Here is a 19109-nt window from a genome sequence, read left to right as displayed (position 1 = left end):
TATAGGGTGTCGGAATTTTAAAGAACAATTTTATTCACTATAGCCTCTAGTTCACTGTTTTATACCCGTAATGCATGATGGTTTATAGTGAATAACTGTTGTACAACTCACTGAACACTATATTGCCCATAATCCAATTCCCCAAAAAATAAAAAATAAATAAAAAATAGGACACACTATGCAGTTTCCTTTATTCCTGCAGTGTAGGCTACTCATTCACTTTTAACAGTAATCGTAATATTGTGAAATAGTATTACAATTTAAAATAACTTTTGTTCTATATTAGTATGTTTAAACTTGAATTTATTCCTGTGATGCAAAGCTGAATTTTCATAATCATTACTCCAGTCTTCAGTGTCACATGATCCTTCATAAATCATTCTAAGATGCTGATGTGCTGCTCAAGAAACATTTCTTATTATTATTATCATCAATATTCAAAACCATTTTTGCTCTTTAATATTTTGGAAACTGTGATTTATTATTCAAATGTTTGAGATAAGTAACATTAAAGTAATAATAATAATAATAATAACAACAATAATAACTAATTTATGATTTTATTCAGCAAATATGTATTAAATTAATGAAGACAATTATATTTTACATACATATACATACATATATATATATATATACTTTTTTAAGCAGAAACTGCGGTCAACATTCACCAGTCATAATTAATCATAATAAATGAACATATTAGAATGATTTACATTATTTTAAAGTCATTGTAGTAATATTTTACAGTATTACTCTTTTTACTGTAATTTCTTATTAAATATATTTTGATTAAATCAAAAACATGAAAAATATGAATAATTATATACTTTTGACATGTAATGTATGTATAATTTGTAATGATGTATGTACTCTATAATATATAAAGGGGTGTGAAAAGGAAAATATGAAATCCATTTATTTTTTACCACTTCTGTATTGACAATCTACACCATCTTATTGTGAGCACATACCGGCTGAAAAATAGCTTGAACTATTAAATTGGCAAATAAAAATAAAGATTAAAAGAGTCTCTATGGGGACAACTTGCAATCGTTTTCGCCATTTTACACAAGCTCTATTTGGGAGCATTTTTCAAAGCACATCAAATCACCCTCGGTAAACTGTCCTGACTGTGAGACTTTGGGGCAATCAATAATTCATGGTGCTTATTTTATACATGATTTAGAAACTGGTCAGGCAAGATGGCAGCTGGCCTCTGCGCTGAATTAAAATCCTGACTATCTGCTTCGAATTACCCGCCTTTATCCCGGGTCGACTGTTACAGGTAATCTTAACTAAGCAAGAGCTCTGGAAACTTCGGCCAAACGGGTAAACCTGAATTCCATTCTGTAATGCCGTCGTGGGCAGAAGTGGTGATTTAGAACGGGTCTTTGGCAGCGGGCTGGAACTCGAGCATTGCCATTAATCGAATGACAGCGATGCTGTTTTTCTCTGCTGGGGAGGATTGATGTTCCCAGCGTGCTGTGTGGGGCTAATGAGCATGAGGGAGATGAGACGTAGGGGAAAAAGCAACATTAACAACACCAACAAATAGACAGTACGACCAACAGCTTCCAAACCCATCCATTAAGCACTAGTGAATATTTATGGTGCTGCCCAACATCTTTTTTTGCTCTTTTATTCACATTTTTTTGAGTTTATACAGCCTTTCCAAACCAATGTAATTCAGAAATATATTGGAAAACGTATAAATGTATATGATAAATGTATATATAAATGTATAAAAAAAGGCAACACTTTACAAGAAGGCTCATTAGTTAAAATTAGTTAATGTATTAATTAACATGAACTAACAATAAGCAATACATCTGTCACTGTATTTGTTAATGTTAGTTAATAAAAAAATTAAGCAGTTCATTGTTTGTTCATGTTAGTTCACAGTGCATTAACTAATGTCAACACGCTTTTAATAAAGTATTAGTAAATGTTGAAATTAACATTAACAAAGATTAATAAATGCTGTACAAGTGCAGTTGTTTATTAGTTCATGCTAACTAATGTAGTTAACTAATGTTAATTAATGAACCTTATTGTAAAGTGTTACCAATAAAATAAAATAAAATAAAAAATATAGTTTACTCTAATTGTACAACTACCGACTCTACTACTTTACTCTACCGACAACTGCATGCTCATTTGAACCTGTTAATTCTGAGGGAATGTTTACTGAGTCTCAAGGGTCTCAGTGTGTAGCTAATTCTATTTACACAAACCCATCCTGATGAGTCATGTGACCTTGAGTAAACTAATATAATGACTTCAGTCATGCCAATTTGCCACAGATGAATGTGGGTGAGTGAGGAGTTCTAGGAAATGTAATTAGTAGGTTGTTGCTGTTTCCTTTTCCCAAAAACATTTTTGTTTTTCCCTGAAATAACTCATTAATAATTAGTTCCTTACAGAATACACAGCAAAATCGACTAAGACGTGACACTCTAATTAATTTTATTTTATATAGTGACATAAAAAGCATCTTCTCAAAGTGCTGCATTCAAGATAAACAATGCATAAATGAAAAAAGGCAATAAAAAACCCAAGCAATAAAATAAAAGAGCAAAAGTCAACAAGCAAACACTAATCTAAAATAATGTGTCTTAATTTGAGCTTTGAACATACTATAAGTCTGAGCTTCCCTAAGTTCAGGAGGAAGATAATTCCAAAGGATAGGAGCACAGGAAGAAAAATGTCTGTCACATATCGATCTTAAGCGGGTTTGAGGAACAGCAAACATATCAGATTGTGAAGGGTTAGGGTAAGTGGAGGCTGAGTGATCACAAAAGATGCCCAAGTGGGGATAAAAAGACATTAAAGAGAAAAGGGCCTAATACTGAGCCCTGAGGAACACCAGTGAGTACGAACCGATCTCAGACCTCTGACCACCCACAGAAATGAACTGGCAATGGTCAGTAAAATAAGATTTAAACCAGTTTAAGGCTGTACCCGAAACACCAAAAACATCTTCAAGGCGGTTAAGTAAAAGATATGACTTACAATCCAATTGCAATTAATTGTAAAGAATATATATGCATACACTCGGTTGAGTAACAATTTTAAATTAAGTTTATTTTTCTTCACGCAGTAGTGAATAGATGATATGGTAACACTTTACTGTCACGGTTCATAAATTCATTGTTTCCTTCTTGTCTCGTGTAACTGTTGTTCTGTGTGTGTCTGTGTGTGAGTGGGCGTGGCACTCGTTCCGGATGATCAGCGATCCAGCTGATCTCATTCAACACTCCAGCTGCAGCTCATTCAACCACCTATAAAGCCTCACCGCACTTTTCTCTCATTGTCAGATCGTTGGTTGATGTCTCCCGTGTGTGATCCCAGTTTGTCGACGTTCCTGTTTCATGTTCCCGTTCCTGTTCCTCGTTCTTCGGATTTCGTCTTCACCTGGGTTTCACGGTTTCAGCACTTCACCACGGACGTCTCGCTGACCATCCAGTCCTTGTGTTACCAGCTACTCACTCATCACCGGATCTTCACTTTCATCTTTACCAATAAACTGAGTTTACTTGCACTATTGCTTCTGTCGTTTGTCCGCCATGACAGAACGATCTGACCATGTTATGGAAGCAGCAAGTGACCCATCAACTCTCGAGACTTTTGTCAACACAAGTATACAACGTATGGATCATCAGGAGAAGAATCTCAACGACACAGCTCGGGCAGTTCAAGCGCTGGTAACACAAGTGTCCGAGCTCACCCAGCAATTACAGATCTTGCGAAATCCCACTGCGCCACCCACACCGCCCGTTCCCCCCACACCACCGGAGAGTGCTTCCCAGTCAGCCTTCCCGTACCTGAGGCTTATGCAGGTGAGCCAAGTTTTTGCAGAGCGTTTTTGACTCGCTGTTCGATGCATTTCTCCCTGCAGCCAAGAACCTTCTCCAGCGAATCGGCCAAGGTGGCCTTCGTTCTCACGCTTTTGACTGGGAAGGCAGCACTCTGGGGAACGGCGGTGTGGGAGAATCAAGATCCATGCTGCACCTCGTTCCAGACACTCTCCGCCGAGATGAAGAGGGTCTTCGACCGCGCCAGCACCGGGAGAGAGGCGGCCCGCATCCTAACAGAGCTCAAGCAAGGAGAGAGGTCAGTCTCTGATTATTCGATTGAGTTCAGAATCCTGGCGGTAGAGTGTCATTGGAACGAGGAGGCGCAGTGGGACATGTTCCTGCATGGGCTGGCTGACCGCATCCAGAAGGAGATCTACGCCCTGGACCTGCCCACGTCCCTCAATGGACTTATAGAACTGGCACTTCGAGTAGACGCTCGTTTATCCCGTGTGGAACGACGGAGGTTGCCTGGTCGAATGGCGGAAGGAGCCGAGATTCAACGGTCCAGCGGCGGGGATGCGGTCAGCCCCGTCTACGATCACGAGCCCATGCAGGTTGGGCGGGCTCGGCTTACTCGGGAGGAGAAGGAAAGGCGGAGATCCCAAGGACTCTGCCTTTACTGCGGAGCAGCAGGACACTTCGCCTTCGGATGTCCGGTAAAAGGGGCAAGCCCGGCAGTAATTCTGAGGCTACTGTCGGGTGGGATCTCCGCCGAGAAGACCTCATCAACATCTACGCTCCTCCCAGTAAGACTGAGATGGTCAGCTCACGAGCACGACGGGCAAGCACTGGTGGATTCAGGGGCAGAAGGTAATTTTATGGACTACACGTTTGCACACAGATTTCAAGTTCCCCTCTTACCACTCACCCGCAGGATTGAAGTCCGCGCACTCAATGGCCAGGATCTACCCAAGATTTCACTCACCACCGGACCCGTCACACTCATCACATCAGGCAACCATACGGAAACCCTATCATTCTACATACTGGACTCCCCTCTCGCACCCATAGTCTTAGGACATCCCTGGCTCATCAAACATAATCCCAAAATAGACTGGCAGCAGCGCACGGTGTTGGAATGGAGTACCAAGTGTCATGAGTCTTGTCTTGTCTCTGCCTGTCCGTCTGTTTCTGTCTCTGTGTTTCAGGAGGAGACAGGGGATTTATCTAACGTGCCCACGGAGTACCTGGACCTGAAGGAAGTGTTCAGTAAGTCTCGGGCTGCTTCTCTTCCTCCGCACCGTCCCTATGACTGTGCAATAGACTTACTGCCAGGTAAATCTCCGCCTAAGGGCAAGTTATATTCGCTTTCTGTTCCAGAGAGGGGGGCCATGGAGAAATATATTTCTGATTCTCTAGCAACAGGGTTCATCCGTCCTTCCTCTTCTCCAGCGGGGGCGGGGTTCTTTTTTGTGGGGAAGAAGGACGGTTCTCTGCGACCTTGCATTGATTACCGAGGGCTGAACAGCATCACGGTAAAGAATACCTATCCTTTGCCGTTGATGTCTTCAGCCTTTGAGAGGTTGCAGGGAGCGTCCGTCTTCACTAAATTGGACTTACGTAATGCTTATCATTTGGTCCGCATCAGGAAGGGGGATGAGTGGAAGACTGCTTTTAACACCCCCAGGGGGCACTTTGAATACTTGGTCATGCCCTTCGGGCTGTCCAACTCCCCAGCAGTCTTCCAAGCACTCGTCAATGACGTGCTGCGAGATATGGTCGACCAGTTTCTATATGTCTACCTGGATGACATATTGATTTTTTCGTCTTCTCTCCAGGAACACGTGCAGCACGTCCGACGAGTGCTTCAGAGGTTGTTAGAGAATGGGCTTTTTGTCAAGGCGGAGAAATGCGATTTTCATGCACAGTCTGTTTCTTTTCTAGGGTACATTGTGTCGGCTGAGGGAATTCGGATGGATCCGGAGAAGGTTAAGGCTGTGGTGGAATGGCCAACTCCAGATTCCCGTAAGGCCCTACAGCGGTTTCTGGGGTTCGCCAATTTCTACCGGCGGTTCATTCGCAACTTCAGCCAACTAGCCTCGCCTCTGACCGCCTTGACCTCCCCCAGAACTACGTTCAGGTGGTCAGACGCAGCTAAGGCTGCGTTTGCCAAACTCAAAAGTCGCTTTGTTTCGGCTCCCATCTTGATTACCCCTGATCCATCACGTCAGTTCGTGGTGGAGGTTGATGCGTCAGAGGTGGGGGTAGGTGCAGTGATCTCTCAGCGTTCTCCCTCAGACGATAGAATGCACCCATGCGCGTTTTTGTCCCATCGTTTGTCTCCTGCCGAATGCAATTATGACATTGGTAACAGAGAATTGTTGGCGGTCAAGTTAGCATTGGAGGAATGGCGTCACTGGTTAGAAGGGTCGGGGGTACCTTTTATCGTCTGGACAGACCATAAGAATTTGGAATACATTAAGACTGCCAAAAGATTGAACTCCAGGCAGGCTCGGTGGGCACTTTTTTTCGGACGTTTTGATTTTACACTCTCGTACCGCCCGGGTTCCAAAAACATCAAACCCGATTCTTTATCGCGAATTTTTGATCGTTCCGAACGCCCGTCTACTCCCGAGTGCATTTTACCCGAGAATCTATTTGTCTCCACACTCGTATGGGAGGTCGAATCGAAGGTCAAGAGAGCCTTAGAAGGGGTAACGCCCCCGGCCGGTTGCCCACCGAACCGCTTATTTGTACCGGAGGGATTACGGTCCGACGTTATTCAGTGGGGGCATTGTTCCAATGTGGCTTGTCATCCAGGAGTTAATCGTACCAAGTTTTTGGTCAAGCAACGATTCTGGTGGCCACTCATGGCTCGTGATGTTCACAGTTTTGTTTTGGCTTGTTCAGTTTGCGCCACTGGTAAGACTTCCAATCGTTCCCCAGATGGGTTACTCCAACCGCTGCCTGTCCCTTCGAGACCCTGGTCCCATATTTCGCTAGATTTTATCACCGCCCTCCCTCCCTCTCGGGGTAACACGGTAGTTTTGACCGTGGTGGACCGGTTCTCGAAGGCGGCCCACTTTATTCCCTTGCCCAAATTACCCACAGCCAAGGAGACAGCGTTGACCGTCGTTAATCATGTCTTTCGCTTACATGGCCTCCCGACAGACGTGGTTTCCGACAGAGGACCTCAATTTGTGTCCAAATTTTGGCGAGAGTTTTGTAGATTACTAGGGGCGACTGTAAGTCTGTCCTCAGGGTTTCATCCCCAGAGCAATGGGCAAACTGAGAGAGCCAACCAAGATCTGGAGAGAACGTTGCGATGTCTGGTTTCCAAGAATCCTTCCTCGTGGAGTCAGCAATTGTCTATGGTGGAGTACGCACACAATACGTTACCAGTGTCATCTACGGGCCTATCTCCGTTTGAGTGTAGTGTAGGTTACCAGCCACCAATGTTTCCTAGTCTGGAGTCCGAAGTCGCGGTTCCCTCTGTCCACGCATTTGTCCAGAGGTGTCGTCGCACCTGGACTAGAGCCCGCGAGACTCTACTCCAGGTGGGAGCGCGCACCAAGGCCAAGGCCGATCGCCACCGGTCTAGGCCTCCCGTATACGTCGTTGGTCAAAAAGTGTGGCTTTCTACTAAGAACATTCCGCTCCGCTCCGTATCTAATAAACTTGCTCCTAAATTTATCGGCCCGTTCACTGTCACCAAGATCATTAGTCCGGTGGCAGTCCGCCTCAACCTCCCTCCAGTGTACAGGAGGATTCACCCCGTGTTTCATGTATCCAAGATTAAACCCGTGTTTTATTCCCGTATTAATCCGCCAGCCCCGGTTCCCCCACCGCCGCGTCTCGTAGACGGGGAACCAACTTATTCGGTAAATCGTATTCTGGACATGAGGCGGAGGGGACGCGGAGTCCAGTACTTGGTGGACTGGGAAGGTTACGGTCCGGAGGCGAGAAGTTGGGTACCTGCCAGAGACATTCTGGATCACTCCCTTATTGATGATTACAATCGACAGGTAAGGGAGCCTAGGGACGCCAGGAGGCGTTCCTAGGGGGGGGGGGGGTACTGTCACGGTTCATAAATTCATTGTTTCCTTCTTGTCTCGTGTAACTGTTGTTCTGTGTGTGTCTGTGTGTGAGTGGGCGTGGCACTCGTTCCGGATGATCAGCGATCCAGCTGATCTCATTCAACACTCCAGCTGCAGCTCATTCAACCACCTATAAAGCCTCACCGCACTTTTCTCTCATTGTCAGATCGTTGGTTGATGTCTCCCGTGTGTGATCCCAGTTTGTCGACGTTCCTGTTTCATGTTTCCGTTCCTGTTCCTCGTTCTTCGGATTTCGTCTTCACCTGGGTTTCACGGTTTCAGCACTTCACCACGGACGTCTCGCTGACCATCCAGTCCTTGTGTTACCAGCTACTCACTCATCACCGGATCTTCACTTTCATCTTTACCAATAAACTGAGTTTACTTGCACTATTGCTTCTGTCGTTTGTCCGCCATGACATTTACAATAAGGTTAACAATAGTTAACATAAGTTATTGCATCAAGTAACATCTTTGTTAATGTCCATTGCTAATGTTCATTGTTAGTTCATTTTAGCCCAGGTCCATTAAATGACATTAACAAACACAACTTTTGATGTTAATAATGTATCAGTAAATGAAAATAACATTAACTAAGAATAATAAATGCTTAAATATTAAATGCATGAAAGTTTAAATAAAATAACAATTAAAAAGTGTTTTTAATTGTTAGTTTATTTGGAACCTTATTGTAAAGTGTTACCAATTTTCTTAAATTTCTGCTTAAAAAATAGGTATTATTATCCAAGAGTCATAATAAGCCACTTTCACTATGTGAGAACTATCAGTTCAGACACTGAATACATCTTTTTATTTTTAATAGAAGAAAGAAAGTCATACAGGTTTTAAAAGACTTGGAGGTAAAATAAATTTGCCAGTGAAATACAGTCATTTCAATAGGAATCCACACAATCAGGAATTTCGTGCGAGGGCAAGATACTTCCCACACAGACTTCGCATCAGGTTCAGTTGGTCATGCAATTACGCCGCGTTGATCAACAAAAGATTTTAAAGTCTTGTGTAGGGCTTGCATAGACTAGTCGAGTAGTCGATAGATCGACTACTTCAACCACTAGTCGACGCTGTCGGAAACAATCGACTACTCGAGCGTCCATTAACCATAAATTAATTAAAAATGGTGAACGTCACCAACAGACACCACACGTCAGATGTGTGGAAGTATTTCATCAAGGATGACAAAAATATTGTAATTGGCCAACTCTGCAAGAGGCCGTTCACATGTTGCGTCTAAAAACGTGTGGAAAGCACGGCCATGCCGCTGTCTCCTAAGCGCTTGCGCTCCCGTGGCGTCTGTCGTTGCTATGCACCCATGAACTGCCGCGCTGCACAGCTACGATCAGCTGTTCGGCCGAGCTTTCGATGATGAAAAACTAGCGCACCACGTTGCTTCCATTATGAGCGCGCTCGCCGCGCACCTACATTTGAAATAACGACCTTGAGCACGAAAAAGACGCGATATGTGAACGGCCCCTAGAAGCAGACGGCTATTTATTTGGCTTTAGACTGTTACATGAAAATTTTAAAATGAAATGTCAATTATAATGTTTTGAGAGTTTACTTATGTAATTGTTGCATTAGGCTATGAATTAATAAATGTTTATTGATAAGATCTAGCTATTTCATGTCTTTTCATTTACAGTAGCATGAACCACGAGTAGTCGAGTAACTCGAGTATTGTTTTGATAAGAAATCGACTAGCAGAAATTAGTAGTCGTGCAACCCCTAGTCTTGTGTGAGATGTGCTTCATACATCGCTACACTACTGACAACAGACAATGGACTTTTTTGAGGCTATGATTAAAGGGGTGGTATAATGCCCTTTTCACAAGATGTAAAATAAGTCTTTGATGTCCCCAGAGTGTGTATGTGAAGTTTTAGCTCAAAATACCCCACAGATATTTATATATAGCATGTTAAAAGTGTCAATTTATGAGGGTGAGCAAAGAGGGTGAGCAGCGTTTTTGTGTCTGTTCCTTTAAATGCAAATGAGCTGCTGCTCCCAGCACAGAGGACGGAGCTTCAACAGCAGATGTGCACTGAATATTTCAAAAACGTTTAGCCTTTTATGTTCAAACTGGATTCAAACAATGATGGAGAAACTCAAGTAGAGGTGACAACATGTAGAATGCAACAGGACGTTTCTGAATGGTTAGTTGATAAATGTATGTAGCTTATGTGTAATTATCTTCTAGTCATCGATTATAAATATTCTGTCTTGAAAATCTATAAATCGTGTTCCGGGGCGGAGTTTATGTAAATTTAGGGTGGGTGATGTCACTAATCAGGGAGGAATGTCGTGTAGTCCCTACTAGCCATTTGTTGTAGTCCTTAAAAAACTATTTCTTTAAAAGCAAATATCTCCCTTTGCTTTGAACTTTGAGCGCTGTAACTTTGCAGATGTTGTTTATGATCAAACAGCAACATTACACACTAACTAAAGTTAGAAAAGAAATCATAATCAACCACCCCTTTAAGGCTACAATCATTTGCTAGGACTCACAAGCAGTGTGATCCCCCTTCCCAAAGTTCAAAAGAAATCCACACCAGGCGGCATCTGAAGAGGCTTTTCTGGGGGTCAGTTGCATATCTGTCCTCTTGTAAATAAAATCTTTAACTTTCAGTCTGTAATGAAAGCAGATTATAGAGGCTGTGATAATAGCCTTCAGTCACATTCTCGTTCCACAAAACTCGACCTCTCATCACTGAGCTCTCAGACATAACAAATACTGATGAATATCAGCGTAAATACAAGCCTGCGCTTTTAAATGGATGCCTATCAGGGAAACGCTATGATATTGACTTAAATGTGCTTGTTAAGTAGGCGAAATTCTAACAGCTCTTTCATTTTCTGAAGAGCCGGCGCTGCGACTGAGGAAAACATGCCACTTATTTATTTTAAGACCTCTTCAAACCTCTATAATAACACTCAAATGAAAAGCCATTTTTAGTTGTGATTAAAGTGACTACACATTTATTTATTTTTTAAAAAGAAAAAAAAAAAAGAAAAATTGAAAGAGGTGTTTATAACAGTGGAGAGATTTTGATTTTTCTTACTTTGATTGTCATTTTAAGCTAATTAATTGACTAAAAGTAGCATGTTCCACTGTCCAAAGTAGAATGGGTTGCTCATGTTCCAGAATCCAACGATATGCATTGGAATTCTGTCAGGAGGCATTGGAATTCAGACCAATCCCACCGCAATTAACATAATTAACACTACTGCCATTTTAATACAGCTCCACACCTCAGGCCACAGGCAAGCTGCTCTCATGGAAGCTGCTATACACGCATAATTAATACGACTTACCACATGCAATTAAATATGACTTCACACATGAAAGAAAATGTAACTGATGTATTCAATTAGATAATATGCACAAAGTAGTACAGACAAATGTGGAAAGGCCACAAAAATCGCTCAAAATCACAGACTGAGCGGCTCGGGGTGTGTGGGGACAGATAAAGGTTGTTGTCATTTGTTTTGTTCTTAATAAACATCCCTGGTCTTATGATTCATCAGTGCGTATTATTCATTAAAAAAATCTGTCTTTGTAATATCATTGATCATCAAAGTGTAATAACTATCCTTTTCAGCCCAACAAAAGAAATGTCCCATCCTACAGTTTTTATTGTTGAATACTGTACTCAGAAAAGATGTCAGGTTATGGAAGGACATATTGACTTGATTTATTGCATTATTTGAGGTTGTAATTTATATATGTAATATAAAACGTGAAAATTAGAGAGAGTTGAGAAAGTAGAAAGTAGAATGTTTATATTTATTTTATTTGAAGTTTTATTTGAATATATTAATAGGCAGTACGTTATTTCATACTCAAGAGCATTAACCTTTTAGCGCCACTCACCGGACATTTCAATTGAGAATGCCGTGATAATTTTCCATAAATGTTGCCAAAGTCTTTTTTTTTTTTTTTTACAATGAGCCTTAGTTGCAATAAACACACAAAATAATTACTACAACTTTCTTTTCAGTAGCCAGCAATTTCTTAGGAATAGCCAGAAAGAGCAAAGAGCAAGGAAATCCAGATGAGATCCCCTCACTTCACCTGTGGCCGCTAGCACAGCTTTAGGCAAAGTCAGAGTAACAAAGAACTTTCCGAATGTGCAGTCAGCTGTCTCAAAGCAAGTCAGTGTCACTATGCCCACAAGATATGGACAAAGCATTTTAAGCCAGACACATGCATAATTGACATGCTCAAAGGGTTTAGGGCTGTAAATGAAATACAATTATTATTTAATACAAGATAAGTGTCACAGAAGCCTCATGATAAATTTAGAGGGAGCGCTTATTAAGACCCTACCTTCACCGTCTGTCCTGCCTCAGGTCCGTCCTATTGGGAACAGAAGAAGATAATTAGTTGGGAATTCAGGAATACCTCTGTCAATAATTCAGCAGCATTTTAATTTCAGATGGATCGCTGCACTTTCACGTGACCATGAGAATGTCAAAGTGCCTCATTCCTTCTTTTTTTTCTTTCTTTTTCTTTTCCACCTCTTTGGGTCTGTTAATACTTTTGAGCAAAGAGAAACTTAAAATATGTTTTAAATAATTTTGTTTAAATAGTAATTAAATAATTATTTAATTATATATAAATGTATACTGTAGAATTAAAGTCAAGTCATCTTTATTTCTATAGCGCTTTTTACAATACAGATTGTTTCAAAGCAGCTTTACAGTGATAACAAGAAAATAATGCAACAAAGTTGTTTTTCGGATAGCAGATATAGAAGGAAATAGTGTCATTGTCCAGCTTACGTAAGTTCAGTGTGGATTCATTTTCTGTTGTAAAATATTATAATATTTATCTATACATCTGCTCTGGAGAAACCAGTGATGTCATTGTCCAGCTCAGTTCAGTTCTCATACAATGGTGTCAATGCAGTCAGATCAATAATATTGTTGAATATTAAGAGTTAAAGTAGATATAACATTTGGCATTATATGAAATGCAAGTGAAAATTTCACCTTTTAAACATTTTCTACATGGCAAACAATTTGATATCCCCCATTTTCTTTTCTTTCTTTTTTTCTTGTTTTTCTTTTTTGTAAAAAGTTTAGATATTTAAGTGTTCTTTCACTTTTCATTTTCACATGAAAATTAACACCTCAGTTGCATCACCTTTTTGGAGAAAGAGATTTAACTGTAGAACAGCATTTTACTATTTTATGAAAGCAAGAATCTAATCTCATGTCAACTCCCGCAGCAAAGGACATTGATTATTCTCTTTTGTCTGATAATCAAAATGCTTTTCTTTTGTTGGTTTGTGTCTTGAAATAGGAAACTGTTTGGGATTTGCATTCAAAATCTATCTGTTAAAAAGTCGCACATTGAATAGGAAATACACTGCATTTGTTTTTTTAATTCATAAGTCATGGACTTAGTGATTATATCAGATTTTTTTTTTTTTTTTAAGAGCTATAAAGGCGACCCCAAAAGTTTTCGTATTCTTAGGCAACACTTAAACATGTATGAATATGACTGCATTATGCATGAAACCACATGTCAAACTCGGGTCCTGGAGGGCCACTGTCCAGCAGGAGTAGCTCAAATCAAGGCTGCGTTTAAGTCACATTTTTTTATACCCTTCCCTCGCTATCTTCCCTCCGTCTCATTCACTCGGATGTACGTCATTGCTTACATTGCATGAGTGCCCATACTGTGATGTGTTTAAATGGATCTCTCTAGGCCCTTGATAACGTGGAATCCGACGTGGAGCTGATTTATTATTTATAGTTTTATAGTTTATAGTTATGATGTAAGGATAATCAAGTTTGTTCTGTTCAATAAGTGTTTATCTTGAAATATTACTAACAAAATACAAGTTATTCTTATGTTAACTTTATTTTTAAAAAACAATATATATATATATATATATATATTTTTTTTTTTTTTTACTTTTAAGAAATATACTAAAAGGCCTTTTACTATCTATTAGATCACAGAAGGCATGTATAGTAGATTGTGTAGGACACTTTTTTTCATTAATTTTTTTTAGAAAAGTTTGGTTTATGTTAGAGGTTAATGTGCATATCAAAAATGATACAGCAGGCCTTATAGGGTTAAGGAAAAAAAAAAAAAAAAAAAAAAAGGACACTTTTTAGGTTGTCCAATGTTAGTGGAACATGTTCAATGTGATTCTCTACAGCTGTGGTTACTTTACTAGGACACCTGTGTGAAATTGAGGAGAACTGACATCAAAAAACACATTGACAACAGTTAGTAAATGTCTCAAAGTGAAGGTAATTTGCAGGTGCCATTTAGTTTGATATTTTGCATTTGTTGCAATGACATATTTACATTTTGAAAGACTATATCACCTAAATGCTAAATGTACCACAATGGACTTGTATTAGCTGAATCCCATCATACCTGCATGGCGATGGTTAGGGAGGATGCCTGGAAGTGTTTCTCGATTCCATCGGCTACTCTCTGTGTGGTCATGAATAGATCTGCCACCTCTTCAGGACGAAGATCCCGAAACCGCTCAACGACGCGAAGAGGACACACTAGAACATCTGTAAGAGGAGCTTGTCAAGGGAAAAGCATTTGAATCGAGAAAAATACACATTATCTACATCAACTCCCGAAAATATGAGATATGAGAATAACTTAAATTAATATTCTGGGCTACATTCAATTCAAGTTCTATCGAAAACAACTGTGACTTGAGCTTCACATCTCTGATTCTACCTTCAATCTTTCTTTTAATCCTGCAGAATGCGTCGCCCAATTGACTTCTCTTGAGAATGCATTACTTTAAATATGTTTTTTTTTATTTGTTAAAGGAATATTCTGAATTTGATACTACATGTAGTTAAACTCAATCAAAAACACTTGTGGCATAATGTTGATAACCACAAAAATTTGTTTCTACGCGTCCATTCTTTTCTTTAAAAAAGCACAAATCTGGGTTATCGTGAAACACTTACAATTGAAGTGAATAGGACCAATCCGTAAACACTAACATATTCCAACATGATCTCACGACCAATTCGTACGAGAAATGATAAAAAGGTGGCTAATTCGTATGACCTCACTCGTATGAATTTGTACGATTTGTCTAAACCCACGTGATGGGTAGGTTTAGGGGCGGGGTCAGGGGTAGGTCATTCGTATGAATTCATACGAATTGGTCAATTCGTAAAATATGTAAGATTTAGCAAAAATCTTACTAATTCGTACGAGTGAGGTCATATGAATTCGTACGAATTAGCCACCTCGTAGAATTGGTACGAATTGCCGTGAGATCAGGCTGCATATTCACAGTTTAAAAAGTATAGCCACAAGATGTAAGCAATATGCGTGTTAACATGATTTTATTGCTTTCTACTTCTCTATATGAAGTTATATCCAATTTTGCACCTTTGTTGCAGCGTAATGCCAAAAACCATACATTGGCTGCAAAAATTTTAATAGAAATTTTATCAAATTATACACAGGAAAGAAAAGCATTTGTTTTTGTGTGTCACATTTCAGCTTTTAAAATGGCCCCATTCCCTTATTTTTTTTGTTTTGTTTTTGTGGTAATACACATTATGCCACAAATGCTGTTGATTGAGCTTGACTTGCATTGAACCCGGAATATTTCCGTTAAGTTGTACTTACAGTAACGCAAAACCTTCCTTTTAGCCTTTGTAACAGATTCACCTTTAACTGACAAAGTGTTTTCTAAAGTAATACAATGAAAAGGTATTGCAGAATTCGAAAAGAACAAACGCACAAGAAATGAAGACAAACATTACAGAGTGGCAAGTATCACCTAACTTAATCCAGACGAATAGAAAACTCTATAAGAACTACACAGGAAGACAAAACAGGGCCAGGCTGAACATATAAATGAAGAAAGGAGCTGTGGACCCTGAATTTTTCTGTCCCTGCCCTGAATACTAATAACGTGAGATCTACAGCAGACACACACACACACACACACACACTGATGTAAACCCCACACACGCAAACCCACATCCTTCTACACAAGCAAAATAGAGCAGATCCTCCGTGCCAGACAAATTATTGGAATATCAATGGTTCTGATGTTGGAGAGATAGGCCCAATTTGAATTGGAAATGGATGAATGATTCTGATAGGCATCAACACTCAAAAGAGAAAGCTCAGAAAGAGGAGTCCTCCTTCACAACTGTCCTGTTTGACTCCGAACAGCTTTAATTAAAGAAGATTCATAACGTCTCATATCGTACATCTAATTTTTTTATTGTTGTTTTCTTCCTCCCAAATGCTCCGTTTCTATTCTTCCTGTCCTTCAACCTTTGTAACAAATAAAAAAATGTCACAGCAAATCAAATGCATCACTGATGTGTAATAACCTCACAATCAAAGAATAAGACTTTTGAATATTGCTAATAGGCTACAAAGAATCTGCCCTTGAAACTCTTAGCCAATCAGATTAAAGGACCAAAATGAACTGTTTTATAATGTTATATTAACATCAATTAAGCCATTGTTTGCATTTCACCACTAATACTACCATCGCGCTACCAATAAATGTTCATAGGTTAGTAGCATTCATTTTAGTTAGTTGCTTCCTAGTTTCTTTTTGCTTAAAGTTGGCATGAAAAAAAAAATATATATATTATATATATATATATATATATATATTTTTTTTTATTTTTTTTTTTTTTATAGTTTTGATCCCATAATGAACTCGACCTTCAGGTGAAACGACAGACTTCTCTCTGGTGACTTTTCCCATATTTTTTTCTGCTTAAACCCTTTTTTTTTTTTTTTTTGACTGAAAGCTCACATTTAGATCTTCCTCCATCCAATCAACAACCGTAGGACAGACCCAAGTCCCCGTCCTACATTTTTTCAAATCCGTTTCACTTAAATATAAAAACATTATAAATGTTATATTGTGAATTTTATAAGCATAAAATCCATGGCACACAGATTAAAAAAGAAGTTCATTTTCAATTAGTTTTAACTTTTATTTATACTTTTTGGTGTTGAATAAAAAGTACATTTTACTTCGCATCGTTTCATGCAACTCGATCGTCAACTTGAATGGATTTTTTCCAGACTTCTCTCTGGTGACTTAAACTCTCCCCCTTTCTTACAATCGACTGCAAGCTCACATTCAGATCTGCCTCCATCCAATCAACAACCGATGGATAGAATCAAGTCGCTGTATGTATGTAACTATAAGTAAGAAAATATCTGTTGCTACATCCATTTCATTGTGACTTTAAGCTTTTGTGAATTCCTGAAAGCTCAAAATCTGTAAAATCAGAAAGGTCATTAAACAAGACACTGGTCATTGTTCAAAGAAGTCTGACAATGCAGAAACTCTTGAAGCAGAGCATGGGAGAGTAAGCAAACTCAATACATATTGCAGGAAACCAGGGGGTTACAGGTGGGACCCTCTCTCTCTCTCTCTCTCTCTCTCTATGAGATCAATAGTCATTTAGCTTTCCACAAACAGTCAAAACATTTTTACAATCCCAATTTTATAAACTCTGCAAGCCATTGAAATTCATGTTCAAATTTAAAAGAAAAAACTTTAAACATGCTGATATGAATGCTGCAGTAAATGGACTTCTTCAAACACACTTTTCCATACATTCATATATCAGTTTGGTGTCTGTTATTTAACCATAAAAAGAGTATATCTAAAAACAAAACTTAAATACATTCTTACAATTTAAATTCATTCTTACAGCCAGACAGAAATAGATCATACTGTCTCTTGCTGTTTGTAGGGCTATGAGTATACATTAGGCCACTCATAGCAGTATGGTCACATCAGAACTGAATTCATCCCGGGAGTCTCCGCAAGAGGCACAAGAGATACGTTTTGGCTTTCATGTCCATGCTTGCTGGAATGTGATCAGATACTGTATTAACTGGTGTCTTTCTTCACAACATGGACTTCCACGCACGTGTCACTGGGGATTGGGACAAAAATTGCTTTCATCTCTTTCTCTTTGCACATTTACAGTCTTTTTCTGGATGCCTCTTTTCAAACATCTGCACTTGAACCTTATTATTCTACTGAAACATTGACAGATCTACAAAAGAACTCCAGCTCTGCTAACCCCGGTAGACGTGTGGTGGGCAAACTGAGCAGCTGGGTAATGTGATTGGACAATAACCACATAAAGAGGAAGGCATGTCAATAAATAAGGTAGAAAAACGGAGATGCCATTAAAAGCGCCAATGGATTGCAAATCCCCAATTAGCTCTTGGAATCACATTTGGGAGCTATACAGTTAGCTGAAAATTAAAATGGCAGAAGCCATGGCAGGCAACAGGGTGAAATTTAATGCAACAATTAGCGCTTAGCGCAGGGAACGTGACCTCTCTGATAGAGTGTGGACTGTGAGCTAAGGATCCAGTTATGTGTGGTGAAGAGCGGGTCAGGAAGTCAATACAGTGCTAAATGTGACCAAGATGGAACACATGAAGTCTCCACCTCATAATTTCAGAGAAGTGTGACCCGTCGATTAACAGAGGGACTGTGCGGCTTTGGACTTTGCATGTGGTATTTTTCTCTCACTGACGGCAAAGTGTGTAAAATTTTAGTTTGCTTGTGCGATTGTTTTCTTCCCCTGAAAATAAAGATAAAGCTTAAAGATAAAAGGTGCGAAGAGGTAGATACATTTTCTCTCTCTTTTTTTGCTTTCTATTTTCCCTCCAGCTCAAGTTGATGCTTAATAGGGCTATTTTGGACGCACACAAAAGCAGGACACGAACTGAGCGATACAGACAGTCTTTTAGCCTGTGATGAACTCAGCGGGGGGAAAATGAATCAAACTGCCTTCATACGCTTCACACCCTAACTGCAAGTCTGTCAGAACAAAGAGATCTCACACACAGCTACTAATCCAGCCTGTCTGAATTATTACAGGCCGCCTAAACCGGCCAAAACATGCCAGCCGCCCGCTAGAGTGACAGAACTGCTGGCAAAGGGCTTTTTTTAGCAAAACATCTTTTTCAGCATTTCAAAGATGCCAAAAAAAAAAAAGAGACAGCGAGATAGAACAGAGTGACACTGCTATTTATCAACCTTCCAAACCGGCTCTTCAATATGCCAATTGAACCCCTCATGATTTTGTGTTGTCCTCATTGCAAAAACAGTCATTGCAGACAAATGGCTTTTTAATTGCAGTACGAATCCCTGCAATCACAAGATGCTAACTTTTATGACATCA

General features: G+C 39.7%; 1 protein-coding gene across 3 annotated transcripts in view; it reads right to left on the bottom strand.

Moving 5' to 3' along the window:
• Window positions 1-19109, bottom strand: part of fhit (fragile histidine triad diadenosine triphosphatase) — a 369232-nt gene that overhangs the window by 92415 nt on the left and 257708 nt on the right. For all 3 annotated transcript variants that reach the window (XM_082156592.1, XM_082156593.1, XM_082156594.1), the window contains 2 exons: window positions 14311-14456; window positions 12241-12270 (listed from right to left, as the gene is read on the bottom strand). In XM_082156592.1, coding sequence (XP_082012718.1) covers window positions 12241-12270; window positions 14311-14456 — 176 coding nt within the window. The remainder of the gene's footprint in view (window positions 1-12240; window positions 12271-14310; window positions 14457-19109) is intronic.

This window comes from Leuciscus leuciscus, assembly GCF_965113295.1.
Source record: "Leuciscus leuciscus genome assembly, chromosome: 23".
Lineage (NCBI taxonomy): Eukaryota > Metazoa > Chordata > Actinopteri > Cypriniformes > Leuciscidae > Leuciscus > Leuciscus leuciscus.
This window is presented reverse-complemented; position numbering and strand designations above follow the sequence as displayed.